At 43.4% G+C, this 15,101-nt stretch overlaps 1 protein-coding gene across 3 annotated transcripts in view; it reads left to right on the top strand.

Moving 5' to 3' along the window:
* Positions 1-15,101, top strand: part of MGLL (monoglyceride lipase) — a 114,700-nt gene that overhangs the window by 57,334 nt on the left and 42,265 nt on the right. For all 3 annotated transcript variants that reach the window (XM_075432592.1, XM_075432594.1, XM_009935115.2), the window contains one exon: positions 7,530-7,636. In XM_075432592.1, the coding sequence (XP_075288707.1) occupies positions 7,530-7,636 (107 nt within the window). The remainder of the gene's footprint in view (positions 1-7,529; positions 7,637-15,101) is intronic.

Genomic DNA, 15,101 nt, shown 5'->3' with positions numbered 1-15,101 from the left:
TCTCCAATATCAAAGTGGAGGAGTCTCTCCCCGAGGCAATCGTGTAACCCTAGAATCCCTTCTCCTTAGTTTTATCCAAGAAAGGGGTGGGAAGATTGGCCCATGAATTTTAAGGTACACACTGTGCATTTCACTTCTGATCTCAGCCTTGTGTCACCTAAAATACTACTTCAAAGCTTCCTTGAAACAAAATGCAGTTGGTCTCAAATATTAACTTTGCAGAGCTTTGTCTAGAGCTATGCAGTTGCCAGGTTCCAATAATTCCTTCCCTCCCACCGCCACCTGAAGTTTCCTTCCTCTCTTTTCGCTGTATTAGACCATGCATGAGTTATTCTCGGTGAGGGCTTGCTTTTTGAAAAGATACCATAAATCAGCATAAGCTGTTCCTCCACATTGTTTTGTGCTGGCTCTAGCTGGATCCTGTTGAACCTTTTGTTTTGAAATATGTCTGTACTACCCAGTCCTGTCTCTGCCCCATTGATTTATGGTGTCTATGCTTTCTGGTGTTGTTGAATAACCTATCCATGTCACTCCTCCTGGAGGTCATGGCAGTTCTCAAATGTCCTCCTAACTCTATGCTGGTGAGGGATTGTTGTGATTTTGAGATGTGTGATGAGACCAGGCTTGCAGACGTGTCGCAAGTGACTGCTCATGAAAGCAAGCACAGATTTTAAGCCTGAGCCCTAAGTCTCTATCATGGTAGGCAGTAGGATGCTGCCCAAACTAGCTGCAGCCTCTTTGGACAGGCTGGAATGTGAACTTCCAAGCCTGAGTAAACGGGTAAAGAAAGTAGGAAGAAGATTTTGCTGGAGGGGTTTATTTTTTAATTGCCAGTTTAGGATCTAGACAGGAATGAAGGCACTGATTTTACTAGACTATACCAAACCACAGCAAACACAAATGTGCAGAATTCTAAATCATCACAAACCCTATAAAGTCAAGCAGACATTATGTAGTGTGAGCATAGTCGGTCGTTTGGCGTATTCTGTGGTGCTCAAAGTTTTTCACAGGCTAAACTACTATGGTCTTGAACTACTACTTACCTCAGTCTACGTGGATGAGATTAATTACTCCAGATTTGAAGCTCTGTGAGATATTAATGCTGATGCTACACGGTCTGTGATATTGAGAGAAGGTGGGTAGAGACTTGACTCCAGCTATTGCTACTCTGACTAGCTTTTTCTCCTGAGCTGGAAAAAGTAGCTGTAGAACTGCTAGTTCAACATAACATTTCTCAGCTTCAAAGACAGATGAAAAAAAGGTGGCTACCCAGATTATGGACCTACATGGCAAAGCTATGGGCCAGTAGAGCAGAGGCTAAGAATGCATTTCTCAAAAAAAATGGAGCAAGAGAACAAGCAAAGCTCTTGGGTGTAAAGCCATGAAACATGGCTTGGAATTGGGAGCAAAGTCATTGCCTCTTGTGCCTTCAGAGGGACATAACTCTGCATGTTTCCTAGAGACGGAAGAAAGGCATGAAGGGACACACCTGACTCCACCATAAATATTCCTGTCTAACCGGAGTCACCAGGCTGAACTCTTGGCTAACTGCATAGGTCACGAGCACGCACAACACGAGAGAAATTGCCATAACTGTTTGTAATCCCTGTCCATGGCCCAAGTTTTGTTAGGGTTGCTTCGGGACACAAATCACCTCAGAAGAAAAAAAAAAAAAGTGCAAAAGCTGACTCAAAAAGCAGATAGAGAGACATCACTCTTCCACACTTCAGGTCTTACACTCAAAGCAAAAGACTCAAGAGCCCTCCAGAGAAAAGGTCACCAATAGTGAACAAAATAATTAATTCTTCATTATGTGTCCTTGGAAATTATTAGCTGGAATTTTTTTTTTTAAAAAAGGTAATCTTTAACCAGATACCAAGGGTAGAAGATTGTGATGACATTTAAAGCTTGACAAAGTTACAAGCTGCTTAATGCATAATCTTATTACGTAAAAGATAACTAACTTCATAATCAGCGAAGATCACTAACCCCGCTAACACAAGAATGCACAACTTTAATTGATTTGCCATTATAATATACTTTCAAAGCAAAATATACATACATGACATTGCATTCTTAGCAAGTTAAAAAGGTTTGTGACCAACCATCCAGTTGCTTGCCCAAAATGCCGCCAGTGAAATGGTTTTGATAAATAAAGGTTAATTGTTCACCGTGGTTCTAAGACTCAGGCTGATGCCAGCTACAAAGGAAATGATAAATCAGCTCAAACAATATAACAAAATGTAATACTTAATTTCAGTATGCCAGTCATTTTTCTGTCAGCCTAGCTAACTCAGAGCTTTCCTGTCAGTGAGTTTTTAAAAATTACTTTAGGAATTTAATGTCAAGTATTCAAAACTGCTCAAGTCAGATGTTCTTGGTTAAAGTTGATCTGGTTCTGGTAACAAGATACGTAATAAGAAGTGAAAAGCATGGTTGCCTTACATAGAATAACACAATAACACAGAATACCATTCTGTGATTCTGTAATATTAGCTAAAGTTGCAAGGGCTTGATTCAGGAAATCACTTCAGCATGTGATTAAATCAGTCCCTATTCTGGACAGCATTTATATATCCTTTTCTAACTTCTGTCGTGTACTGTTGAAGTCCTGCTGACTTTCATGAGTTGAAGAAAGTTTCCTGAAGTTAAGCAAGCACTTAAATCTTGTTCTGAAGAAGGATGCTTTTGAATGGGGTGGAAAAGATTGCATTTTTCATATATGCAGTCATAGGAAGCTTGTCTTCAGTTCTTTGGTCTAGTCCCAGTGTTTTGGGTTATTTTCTGGCAATAAAAGAGCATGCACAGGGTCCCACAGAACTGCCTCTGTCCCCAGAGGACACAATATGTTAAAATCATACCGACCCGCTCACAAACTTCCTCATCTAGTTCAGTTTCAACATGACTTTTGTTGAAAATAAAGCGAGAACATGGGTCTCATGCCCAGCAGGACCCAAATCCCGAGCTGTGTTCCTGTCCTGCCAGATTTCTCGGCACAGCACCTTTCTGAGTGTTGTTTCGAGGTATGTTTCTTGTAATGACAGAGCCCTGGTTTAAGAGGGCTCTTGCTCACTTGTGTAAGCCCAGTGCTGCAGTGTATTTTCCCTGCAATTCTTCTGCAGTTGATGGTGGAATGGCATCTCTAAACAATTGTCCTGGCATGGCAGGGGGGGCAGAGATGGCAACATGTGACCAGCAATAAAGAAGGTGGGAACCTCTAAAACTGGTTCTGCTCTTGTACCTAAAGCTGAATCCCTGCCCTCCGAAGCTGCTCCCCACCCAAGAAGTGAACAGTCAGAGGACGTGAAGCTACAGTGAGAAATATGGAAGGGTTGCAAACAGCTAAAGCTTAGATCAGCTGGTGCCCTCCCTGAGAGGCGGGACAGAAAGACAATGTGTTCGTATGGTTTGTGCACACCGACTGCATGCTGCAGCCTGGTCTCCACCACTCCCAACCTCCCAGGTTCAGGAAAGGGTGCTGGTACGTGCCTTGCATGAACTGCGCATGCGGCATCACTGTGTATTGCTGACTTAGCAAGCTGCAACTGCGACACAGGAAGGACGGATACTGGTCAGGGGTGACCATCACAGTGGAGATGTGGGAGCAGGGACTGGTCACTGGTATATACCATCACCTCCCAGTGGGAGAGAAGTACTGATTTGAACAGTAAAGACAAATATTGTCCTGCCCTTTTGTTGTAGTAAGTAACTGCATCTGCTTGCCAAGCCATGCAGTACCAGGAGGCAGAAACCTGCAGTGGGGAGGGAGGAGGAGGTGGTGAAGGCTATGGGAAGGGCAGGGATCTGTGAAAACCATCTGTTGCTTTGCAAACAGTAGTCAATAAACTGGTTTCCTTTAATAGCCATAATTGTTGTTGCACTGGTTAGATGAGAGCAAGCATGTGGATGCTTACTCATGCTCAGCTCACACCTCAGCTTTGTGTGGAGATACACCTGCCCAGTGTGGGGAAATCGTGCTGTTGTGTGATTAGGTGCTTTCTTGAGCAGATGCCAAAGCAATACTATTTCGAGATGCTCAGCAATTACAGTTCCATCAGCCAAAGCCGGCTGAAGCATCCAAAGATACATCAGGTTTCCCTGCCTGCAGTTAGAGAGACCAGAGTTAGCGTGGGTTCAGGCACAGGTCAGTCTCCACCAGAAAGCTTTGCAGGCTGTACACAACATTTTCTACCTGAGATGTGTGAGTTTCCAAGGATTTCCTCAGTGCAACTGCGAGAGCTGGCGGTGGACGAATTTCTCCCCAGGATCAATTTGATACATGGCCAATAAGCAAACCTTGTTTAAACAAAATTTCCACTGAGGTCGCGCACAGAGGCACTGCAGTCCTGCAGGGTTTCTGTATTAATATTAAATGACTCTGTTGAAAGCAGTCTCTGATATTCTCTTGTTGTAGCCATTGCGGTAGGAAAGAGCAGACTGAGATTTGAGGGCAGGAGTGTCTGCAAAAATGTTTACATACAGTAAAGAACTGCTGTCAGTCAGTCTAATAGCTCATTGTATTTTCATGCCAACTTGCTAGTGAAAATATGTGGAACCATGTATTTGTTTTACTGCCTTCAGGTATTACTTGCCAAATCTAAACTTCTTTTGTAATGGAAAATGGGAGATGAGGTCAAAGAGCCAAATTCTTCAATCCTTGCTCAGATGATACTCATACTAATTTCAGTTTTTCAAGCTGTTACGTTTAATGTGTAGCCCCTGTGCTTAGACCCGAAAGCTGGAGCTGAAGAGCTGTGTAGACATGACCTAGTTTTTAGTCACTAAAGCCACTGTCAGTTTTTATTGAACAACAGAATGAGCTACTTCTGTTTCAACAGAAAAATTTGGAAATTTTACTCCTTGTTTATGACTGTTGATAGGACAATCAAAAGTACCTTAAGTCTTCTCGACAGCTACTGCCATTAGGGCTCTTAAGGCACGGAAGTCTCAGGAATTTTTTTCAGTATTTTGCAGACAGATAATAACCCAGGTCTGTTCCCTGTGGTGTCCTGGCAATTGTTGTACGAAATCAGAGGAGAGGTTGCAGGAACACCTTGCCTCTCTGAAGCACTGAGTTTTTTTCTTTTCTCACTGGTTTCACAGGAGATGAGGGGGCCAAGCATCTGGCAGGATGCTGTCAGGCAAAGTCATGGTGCTGCACCAGTGTGAATGAAAGTAAAATTAGGGCTTTGCTGTCAGGCGGGATGAAATAAGAGCAAGAATTTCCTGGCAGAAATCTCATTGCCAGCTTCCCATTAGGTTTCATTCACTTGATGCATTTCAGTGCGTACATTCAACTAATATTTATATGAGAAATGAAGGGCTGTATTCAGTCAGCCAAGTTGCACTGGAATCTCTGTGCCTAGTCAGCAGAAAAAAATACAGGTCCTCTAAAGAGTAACCGAGGGCTAAAGTAAGAGACTGAGCAGGGAAGCTGTCAAGAGCCAGGTAATAACAGGTATATGGCAGAGAGGCTTAGTCTGGCTGAGTCTGCTGGGTATCAAGGTGATGGGTACACAGAAATTTTCTCTCACACTTCCTTAGTTTCTGCATTGGTGCCCTGTGCCCGCAGTGCCACTCTTTGCTGTACCACAGAGCCCGGAGCCTGTGGGTTGCCAGCCTGTCTTTGCTTCGAGCTGCATTTCTGAATGCTGGCAGATCTGCTAGCCCCAGACTTGGGGACTGCAATGGTTGGTCTCTTCAGGTGACCCAGGACCAGGGCTGAGATACCAGACCATTACACGTAGGTGGAGGCAGAAGCATTTGGATGGTGCCTCCACTTTTCAGGGGCATGTATAGAATGACGACTCACTGTGCCAGCACTGGCTATAGGGTCTCTGCTGGGCTGCCTGTACCTGGAAGAGGTGGAACACGTAAAGCCATGATGCCTCTGCTGCAGAAAGTGAATATTCTCCCGTGTGGAGTGAGCAGTGTCTCCATTTCTTCAGTATTTGGAGCTATGATAATAGACCCTGCACTCTGAAAATCGGACTGTCTGGCAAGTGCATTGATAACTTGAAAATGTATTGACTGGGAAGGATGACAAAGGAAGAAATGATCGTTCCACACTAATCGTTTTGAAACGTTCAGTGATACTAAAGAACGTTTGCAAGGCACAGCAAGTTAAATATGGTGCATGACCTAACCTCACCCTTGCTAATTAGTATTAGACAGATACCAGAGCATCTTTGCTTTGCTGCTTTTGTGTTTGCAGTATGCTCTGTAAAATCCTTCTGGTTTTGATGGATGCTCTTTCAAATTGTCTAGCATGAGCAAATACTTTGAAGCAGGTGTTAATCAAAGAGCTAGAACAGGAGTTTCTACATCATCCAATGTATTTTTTAAGTTCAAATATATTAAGATCAAAGCAGTTCATTGCAGTGAATACACTGTCTAAAAAGATATTCAAAACCTCAATCAAAACAAAGCTGAGGATTTCACTAGCTGTAAACTGCTGTTGTTTTATGTTGTCAGTTCATTTCCTATTTCACTGTTAATGTGCTGAAAATGTCTAACTTGTAGTCTTCCAACTATTTTGCAGTTGCTGATGTTGCAATACCAGAGGGTACTTTTAAACGAACAAGTTATATTTATGTTGCTAAAGATGGATTTTAAATAGTCACCTGTCGAACTCAGCAAAACTTCTGTAATTTAGTTGCTACTTCTGCTGTAGTTCTAGTCCAATGCTATACAAACTTTGCCCACTAAAAACGCTGGGAAGGTTCATTCAACTTCAGTCACACTCACCTGATGCCATTCTGGTAAAAGTAAAGTATCATTGGTGAAACTGGAATCTTTGAAGAGAAGTATTTGCATGTCTTTCAAAAAGAAGTGTCTGTTAGACTGTTTTTTTTATCATCCCTGTCTGTAGTCATACGGTGGCTATGTAAGAGTCACTTTAATCACGGAAGTGAAGCAACTGTTTTGGGGCAGAAACTGCACTTACCGGAATTGGGATCAAAAGATAAAATTCCAAACTTCAACCAAAGTTCTGGACTCTGCTTGAGACCTATTCTTTAGCTGAAATTTCATCTTTAAGAGTGCTCTGTAGCATCAGACAATGATGCAAGTTACAAAGTTAAGGACAATATTTGTGTCTGAACCCAAGGAGAAAAGCTAATCCTGAAAGAAATCAATAGCAAGACTTACACTGTAGGAGCAGTGTAGACATCTCAAGACCAAGACAGAGTTATCCACCTCAAGGACTGATGCTTGTGCCTATCTGCATCTTTGACTTGCAGCAGACCACGGTGGCAGACAAATGGGAAAGAGCAGTGTCTGTCCCGTGAGCCGCTGACTTGCATGTGGTCTGTCCTGCTACCACCTGGTGAAGACCAGGTCGATGGTAGGCCAGGATGGCAATCCTTTCCCCTCTGTTCAAACCCACCTCAGCCATTACATACTAGCCATGTATTTGCTGATGTCTGAAATGCTGTTGCTAAACTGAATATGCTGTTTTTGCTTGCAGCTCTGAAGCCTTTGTGGGTTGATTGCTAAGTTAATGATCTATACCTTAATGCTCCATTTAGGGCCCTCGTGTTTATCGCTCATGGCGCTGGGGAACACTGCGGCCGCTATGATGACTTGGCCCAGAGGCTGACAGAACTTAACTTGTTTGTTTTTGCCCATGACCATGGTGAGTAGCCTAAAACATGATTTACAGCATCTCAGGACTTTACTGAAGTAAATGCCATTAAAGCTACTCAGCAGTGAAAGAAGAGTCAGTAAAATATTCACATCTTGCATAAATGAGAAAGGGATCATCTGTTGCTTTGTGAAGATCTGCATATTGAATCTGTAAAAAGCTATCCCTGTTTACTTTGAGTTTTCCTCAGCCTTGTCCTTGACATTATTGCTGGTGCTATTTTAACCTCTCTGTAAGAGATTATTTCTCTGTCTCTTGGGGGGGTGGGTGAAGGAGTATTGTCCACTGTGGAAGAAGGACTAGGAGCCATTTCTGCTGCATTCATAGTCAATGTCCTAAAAGATCCCAAAGGGGAGGCTGAAATGACAAATAGCTTTCATATATACCGATATAACTAGACAGCTGCACCCGTGGGACATGGAGAGGCATGGAGACATCACAGAGCTTTCTTTGGACACATTTCCACAGTCCAGCAGAGACACCAGAGCTGGCTGTACACCCCTCAGCTCTGACGAGAAAGCAGCTTAAGTGCATGCAAGGCTGTGATAACACAGCAACACCACTTCAGCCGTCAGCCAGTAGGTCTGGGCAATGCTGTGCTGTGTAGACTTACTGTCCTGGCCTCTTCTGGCTTGAAGATCTTGCTCTGTGCTCCATTCCGTGACACAGATATGCTGGATATCACCAGATCTCCTGCAGCGCATGAACTGGGACATCTCAATAACATATTTGAACCATCTATCGTGGTTCTTTGGTAGCCTCCTGTCACATTTGACTCTTGCAGCTTCATAATTTCCTTGTTCTTGGAAGTCCTTGCTTTGTTTTCATCATTGCAGATCGCTGCCTCCCTGCAAGAGTCACTCTAGATATTAGCAAAAGGAATCACTGGGATTAAAGATGGCAGTGGACAAAAGGCAAGGCCAAATTCTGAGCTGACAGGTTGAAATGGGATGAATTTCAGTTAGTGTAGATCTGATCTCCTTCTGGCAGATCCTCCACTGACACTGGAAAGTATACTGCAGTTTACTTGGCTGAAGCCAAGACTCAGACCTTCCTCTAGATCTGCTCAAAGACAGGACTGCTTAATTTGAGCTTGAAGATCCTGAATGCATGTGAGGCATTGCACCGTTTAGTCTATGAGCGGAAAGTCAAAACCTTACTCAATCCAGGTAACTGAGGCTTCCCCTTGCACTTGCTCTCATGACTCCCTTTGAGTCACAGCACTGCACTTATGTGCAAAAATTAACCCTATATTTTCCCTGAAAAAGAGAAGACCTAGTCCTCAGGACATCTTGCAAGGAAAAGAAATAAAAACCATGTTTTTTCTGGACAATTGATCACTTGTCATATTCAGGACTGGCTTTACAAAGACAGTTTTGCTGTGCAGAAGTATTGTTGCTGACCACATGAGTCTCTCCCTATGTAGGCATATATATTTCTAAGTGTTGGTTCATTGATTTCGATATAGGTCTTTCTGAGTTGGACATAGACTAGCAGGAGTCTGCAGTAGTCCCAGTAGAAAGTGTCTCCATTCCTCTCTGCTTATCTGTATAGCATAAAGTTCATGAGAAAGGCGATGGCAAGACCATGTGCTGTCCGCTCTGCAGCTGCTGTTAGCAGACCACAGATACTATATACAAAAAGTGACTGAACTCCAGGACACACAAGCAACTTGTTCAGAGCCACCATGGGCCTTTGAGAGACTGCGGTTGCTCACTGTGCATGCTTAATGTCGTGCCTTAGTTCCTCATTCCCTTAAAACTTGATAAAGGTTTTAAGAAGTAGAGTTAAAATAACAGTATTTTCAGCAACAAACCTAGATAATGAGAAAACATTTTATTTATCACATGGATTTAATAGGCAGAATGCCTTTTCTGTTGCTGGAGAAAGGCCTTTGGGGCGAAGGTTCCTGTCAGGCATGTTTTGTGCTGATAATGAGACAGTTATTTGCTCTCTTTTTCCTTGAATGTCTTTTTGACTAAAGAAGTATAAATATTTCGTGAGTTTTTTCTGTAGACTGATGTTGCTGGATTAATTAGTTCAGTTAGTACAAATCGTGTTGCTCAGGCCAGTTAACAGCTTCATTCTCCCTGCCAAACTTACAGTTTTGTTTGTAAATTCAGCTTGGTTTTCTTCATCAGCAGTGGGGAGAGGGTAAAGAGGAACCCGAAAGCAGAACAATGGAAACACAGTTGTGTTACACAAAGAGCTAATTTAACTGAGCCCAGATTCACTGTAAGTTAGAGAGACAATTAACATATTCTATGCCCTATAAAATAATCTTTTCACCTAAACAGGTAAGTGGTGAGGATAAACTTTGTTTGGTGAAATACAGGTTACAGCCCAAGCTGAATGCCAGCAAGAGCTGAAGGACATAAATACCTCCATTGCCAAATTTGCTCAGATCAGACTGGGAATTTTATAGCTTTTGTCCACCATTTTGTCCATTCCAAATCACTTCACCAGTGTGTTCCCCCTTTGCATCTCATCCTTTCCATATCTTTGAGTAATATTAATTATTCAGCTGTGTTAGCAAAATAATTGCTTTCTGTTCCCTCTTAGTCTTATGAGCTTGGCATAGATTTCCTGACCTGGGCATTTATTGTGATTCCGGAATTCTCATGGATAAAATTCCCCATATAGGCGCATTATCCATGAGATTATTAATGCGGTTCCACAGTGTGGCTAGCATGATTTCCCAAATGAGTTGGGAAGTTACTAGGGCTGTAGTATGCGTGACTTGACTGATTTATATTGTGTCTATCAGTCAGTCAAAAGAAGAAAAATTAATTTCCATTTATATTGCTGAGTCTGTAGGAGCTTAGCACTGGCTCTAAATCTTGCCGAAGGCTGCTCTGCACCTCTGTTTCCTGCTGTGCAAGGCTTCAGCAAAAAGGCTGGCACTTCACAGAGTAGCAGTATTCACCCACATTTGTGTCTGAGTATTGCCCCATATAAGGTATCACTGGCTCAGTTCTCTTAGTATATCAGGATTTGTACATTTACTCTTTGGGGTATTTCATAGTAATCCCAAGACCACTGGACCTCATAGATATGTATTACCAATTTTCTATGACGGTGGTGAAAATTTAATTCCAGAAGACCTCTTAACCCTACCTTACATCTAAAATTAGTAAATTGCATTGTTTTATATCAATCTCATGAAAGAGGAAAATAGTGTTTCTTTGTAATGCAGCATTTTTCTGTGGTCTCTTATATGGTGTTTTTAATCAGCAGGTAACCGTTTCCCATGATTTCTGGGTTTACTTGGTGTGCAGGTTCATGAAGGCAGAGTGAAGGCTGCTGGGATGACCTTGCTATGCATTTCTGCGAGCTCTAGGTGTTTTGAAATGACATCTCACTTTTTCAGTTTCCTTTATATATTACTATTATTTTGTTATGGCAACATTCTGATGACAGAAAAAAAGAGGCAGACAAACTTATTAGGTTATTGGCAATCAGTTTAGAAAAGCCCTCTTAGAAGGAATACCCATGGGAGATTCATCAAACTGGAGTGATATTGTAATTCTTCAGTGAGTCACAGGCAGATTGCAGCTCCTTTAGTTATAATGCAGTATTTTTAGGGATCTGTAAAGCTGAGAGCCGAGGAAAATGAGAATAAAGGATAGAGAATGTGGCTTTGTTTTCTCATACCAAGCATTTTCAGTTGGTAAAGCACATGATGTTCCAGCTATCCTCGTCTCTCTTTCTATAACATCTCATTTGCTGAGATATTATTCTCTACGGTTGCATTACATGGCCAGAGCCCAGAACAATTGCAATTTCACTTTCAAAAGTACATGTCAACTAACAGCAGTTACAAAAGCATTTCCAAGATGCAAGGGCCACAGAAATATGTTTACTTCTCTCTTAGATTTTTTAACAGTAGTGGCAGTGGCCCTCTTTTTCACTTGGATTGATGAGGAAGATGAGGAAAGTGAAATACTGAGCCCTAACCTGGCGGCAGTTCCTAGCCCTTCGATTTGCTTGAGGACAGCCCCTCCAACCTCACTCACTCTCCAGGTGGAATAAAACCTCTACCTGTCCTGGTACACGGAGACCTCTGACTCTCTGACCCTCTTTGATGCTGTTGAACTTCCCACTCTTGAGTTATGTGTAATGTCAGACCAAAGCAAAGGGAAAGGTTGCAGCTCTAACAGGTTATTCATATTCCTTAGATGTTTTAACTGAAGTTCAACTTTCTTTTTCAGCCCCACTGCTGCTTTGTGTGTGGTGAGCAATTCTGTTGGGTTAGCAGGTCCCTCTCAGACACCTGCTGCTGCTTGGGCTCCTCATTAATTTTCTCAATGTTTTCTCTATTTAACGAAGCACTGATTTCTAAAAAGTAGAAAATAGCTGGAGCAGAGATTTTTAAATGCGTCAAATATTAGCTGTTTTGGTTTTGTTTTTTTTCCCTGTGATTGCTGTGTTGTTCTTGCTACTGTTAAAAGACCATTTTGTTGATGAGAACAGAAGGCTTTTATTTATTCATAGCACTGGGAAGGATTGATCTACACAGAAAGGTTAAAAAGGACTAAACATGGTCAAACTGGGAGAGGGGAAATGACTAAGAAGGATGTCAGCATTAATAAGAGCAAGAATTAGGGTAGCACTGTGAGTGAGAAGCAACAGCTCATGCATACCAGCGTGAGGGAATGTTCCTGGAGAGCAGCACTCCCCGATGATGTGATGAGGCAGGCTTTGGGGCAGTCTCCAGGGATGGAGTCAGGAAAGACTTGGCAAGAACCGTTCGACGCTGGTTTGCTCGCAGAGCAGCACAGCTGTGCCTTGGTGACTGTTAGCAAGGCTGGGTGCGGACCCACTTACCCACAGCAATCTGGTCTCTTTCTGCTTCCTCTGACCGAGTCTAACGCCCCAGAGCAGGAAAGGTTTAAACTGCTTTTCTGCAGAGAGATGGGAAAGAATGGCTCTCATTGTTTGCATTTCCTTTGTCAGGAGGCTTACAATGGGTTGTGGGCATTTTTTTTTTTCTTTGGAGAAGGGCTCCTGGCTTTCAGCATAGTACTTGAACGTTGCTGGAAATAAAATCTTCTGTATGCAGTACTGGAAATAACCATAGGTCTGGACACGTTAGTATTTGCAGGAGTGCAAAATGACTGTTCTCCCTGTTCTCATTCATGCCTCCCACAGCAGGAAGGACCTCACACAGAACTGGGATTTGCTTGCACACGAAGTTGCACTGCCTGAACCATGCCAGCAGCCACACTAGGAGCAGCTGGACTGCTACTGATGCGCTCATCCTCAGACCGATGCTCTGCTTGGCTAGGAAAGAGAATATAGCACTAGCTGTGTACCTGTGTTTGTGCATCCTCTCTGGGGCTTTTCTGAAGTGATGAAAGTTGTTTTCCCAGGAAAAATTCATAGTGCTGCCCAGCCCACATGCGTAAATACAGGTCCTGAACCTACTGCACGCTGTAGGCAGAGCTCCCGTAGTAGGGTATTGTGGCTAGCAGGCAGCAAGATCTGTAGTCCTGCAAAACCAGAGTGTTTCCCACACAAAAGTGTCATAGTGTGGGTGGAGAATGATGTTACAGTTCACAAACTGCAGTGGTGACTGCAAAGGCAGGAAGAGAGTCAGAACCCAGCTGCGAGGTTGAGTTCCCATTTCTTGCTGTGTATTTCCTCTGCATAAAATCCCACTCTTCAAGAGTCAGGAAAACTCTTTCTTTTAATATCTTTACTAACAGTTCCAATCTGAAGACTCTGAGCCTGTTCGTTTTTGTCAGATGAGGACTGCTGTGGGGGCATTTGCTGCTGATAGTTCGTTAGAATTGCCAAGCAAAGAAGGAAGTTCTTCAGAGCTTCAGATTAAACTTCACAGGTACATTCCTATGGGGAAATTAGTCCTCTTCTTCAAATTAGCTTGAGTTGTCTGTCTTTCAGTCTTTTATGATAATTCATTTGGAGTGGAGAGAGAGCTGCTAAGGAGTGATTAATCTGTCCCACCATGATACAAGTGTATGAACATAAATCTTGGTGCATATAGCTCTGGAAACTGCTAGACTGAAAGCTCACGACAGAGTAAAAACAACGCGAATATAAGGGAACACTTAAATAATTCTTTGACCTTTGATCTGTGTTAAGTGTCATACGGACCCATGAGCCCTGTCTGGAATTCATCCATTCTCCCCTTTTAACTCGGGGAAAGACTGGGTCGTAAACACGGCTGTGACAGCAAAAGCAGGCAGTGATGCCTGCTGCGTGGCGTGCGGGCAGAGACAGAAACTGAAGGGATATACCAGCGAAGAGCTGTGCTGGTCTGCCCCACCTCTCATGCTCTCTCTTGCAAGCATCTGCTGTAGGTTCCTCTCAGCAGGGGGATCCCGGAAGAGACGGCTCTTTGGCCTGGCTGGCAGAGCACTGCCAGTGCCGTTTTATCCCTGTTTTGACTTCGTATTCAATATGGTCCCAAGCCAGCGTAGCTCTCCCTAGCCTTTCCTTCTCCAGATGTTGAACGAAGGTAGCAGTCAGGCTTATCTGCCTTCCAGGGCAGTGGTAAGGAATGCTTAGCATGTGTGGGGCACGCAGGAGGTGAAACCACAGTGTGTAATAGCAGGGTGAGAGTTCAGATACCGCAGTACACCATGTAATTCCTTAGGCAGTGAGAAAACTGTAAGAACTTGGAGCATGTCCTCCTGTAAAACAAAGAGCTAATGAGTAAACTTACTTCTGCCACCCTGTTCTAACTCTGTTTCCATTGTGGGGATTCTCGTGTAAAGTGGGGCTACAGTGTGCACTTCTCCCAACACAGATGTGAATTATGAACTTGAAGACCAAAAAGCAAGAGTAACCTGAGGTGAACTGGGTGACCAGCCTGCCTCCCACCGATGAGCTCCAGCCAGAGTGAAACCAGTCTCTTCCCACCTCCAGCTCTTCTGGAGTGACAACTGGTCTTGTGGCACTGGATCTCAGGGCATCGGTGACAGGTTGCTAAGGAAAACAGGTCATTCGGTTTGAGCCTCTCTGAAATTATAGGCGAAATAACACTGGATAGTGTATTTTCTCTTGCTTTCTCCCAGACTGCTGCATGGAGTTGGGCTCTGTTGGTGTACGTGAGATAGTACCTCCCAGAGCGGCCACAGCTTGTGTGGGAACAAGTGGTCTGGAGACACCTTCTACAATACGAAGATGCTGAAATGTGCCTATAATTGTATCAGAATATAGTGTGGCCCAAGGAGGGTATCCTGGGGCACAACAGGCAATTGTAAGTACTTTGAGGTGGGTTTTATTAAACGGAGGTGTGCAAGCTGTTATTGGGTTTTTTGAGAAGCTCATTACAGAGTACTGCAGGCCAGTCTTGCCCTGGTGAAGTCATCCCAGCGGTGATTCTGCCACTTTAGTGCTCACCCTTCATTCACACTGGGATCATACATCTCTGCCTGCACCACATGCCATCTTTCAGGGTAGTAAGCAGAGTTTCTGTTTGAGGAGATCA

This window comes from Opisthocomus hoazin, chromosome 11 (assembly GCF_030867145.1).
Source record: "Opisthocomus hoazin isolate bOpiHoa1 chromosome 11, bOpiHoa1.hap1, whole genome shotgun sequence".
NCBI lineage: Eukaryota > Metazoa > Chordata > Aves > Opisthocomiformes > Opisthocomidae > Opisthocomus > Opisthocomus hoazin.
This window is presented reverse-complemented; position numbering and strand designations above follow the sequence as displayed.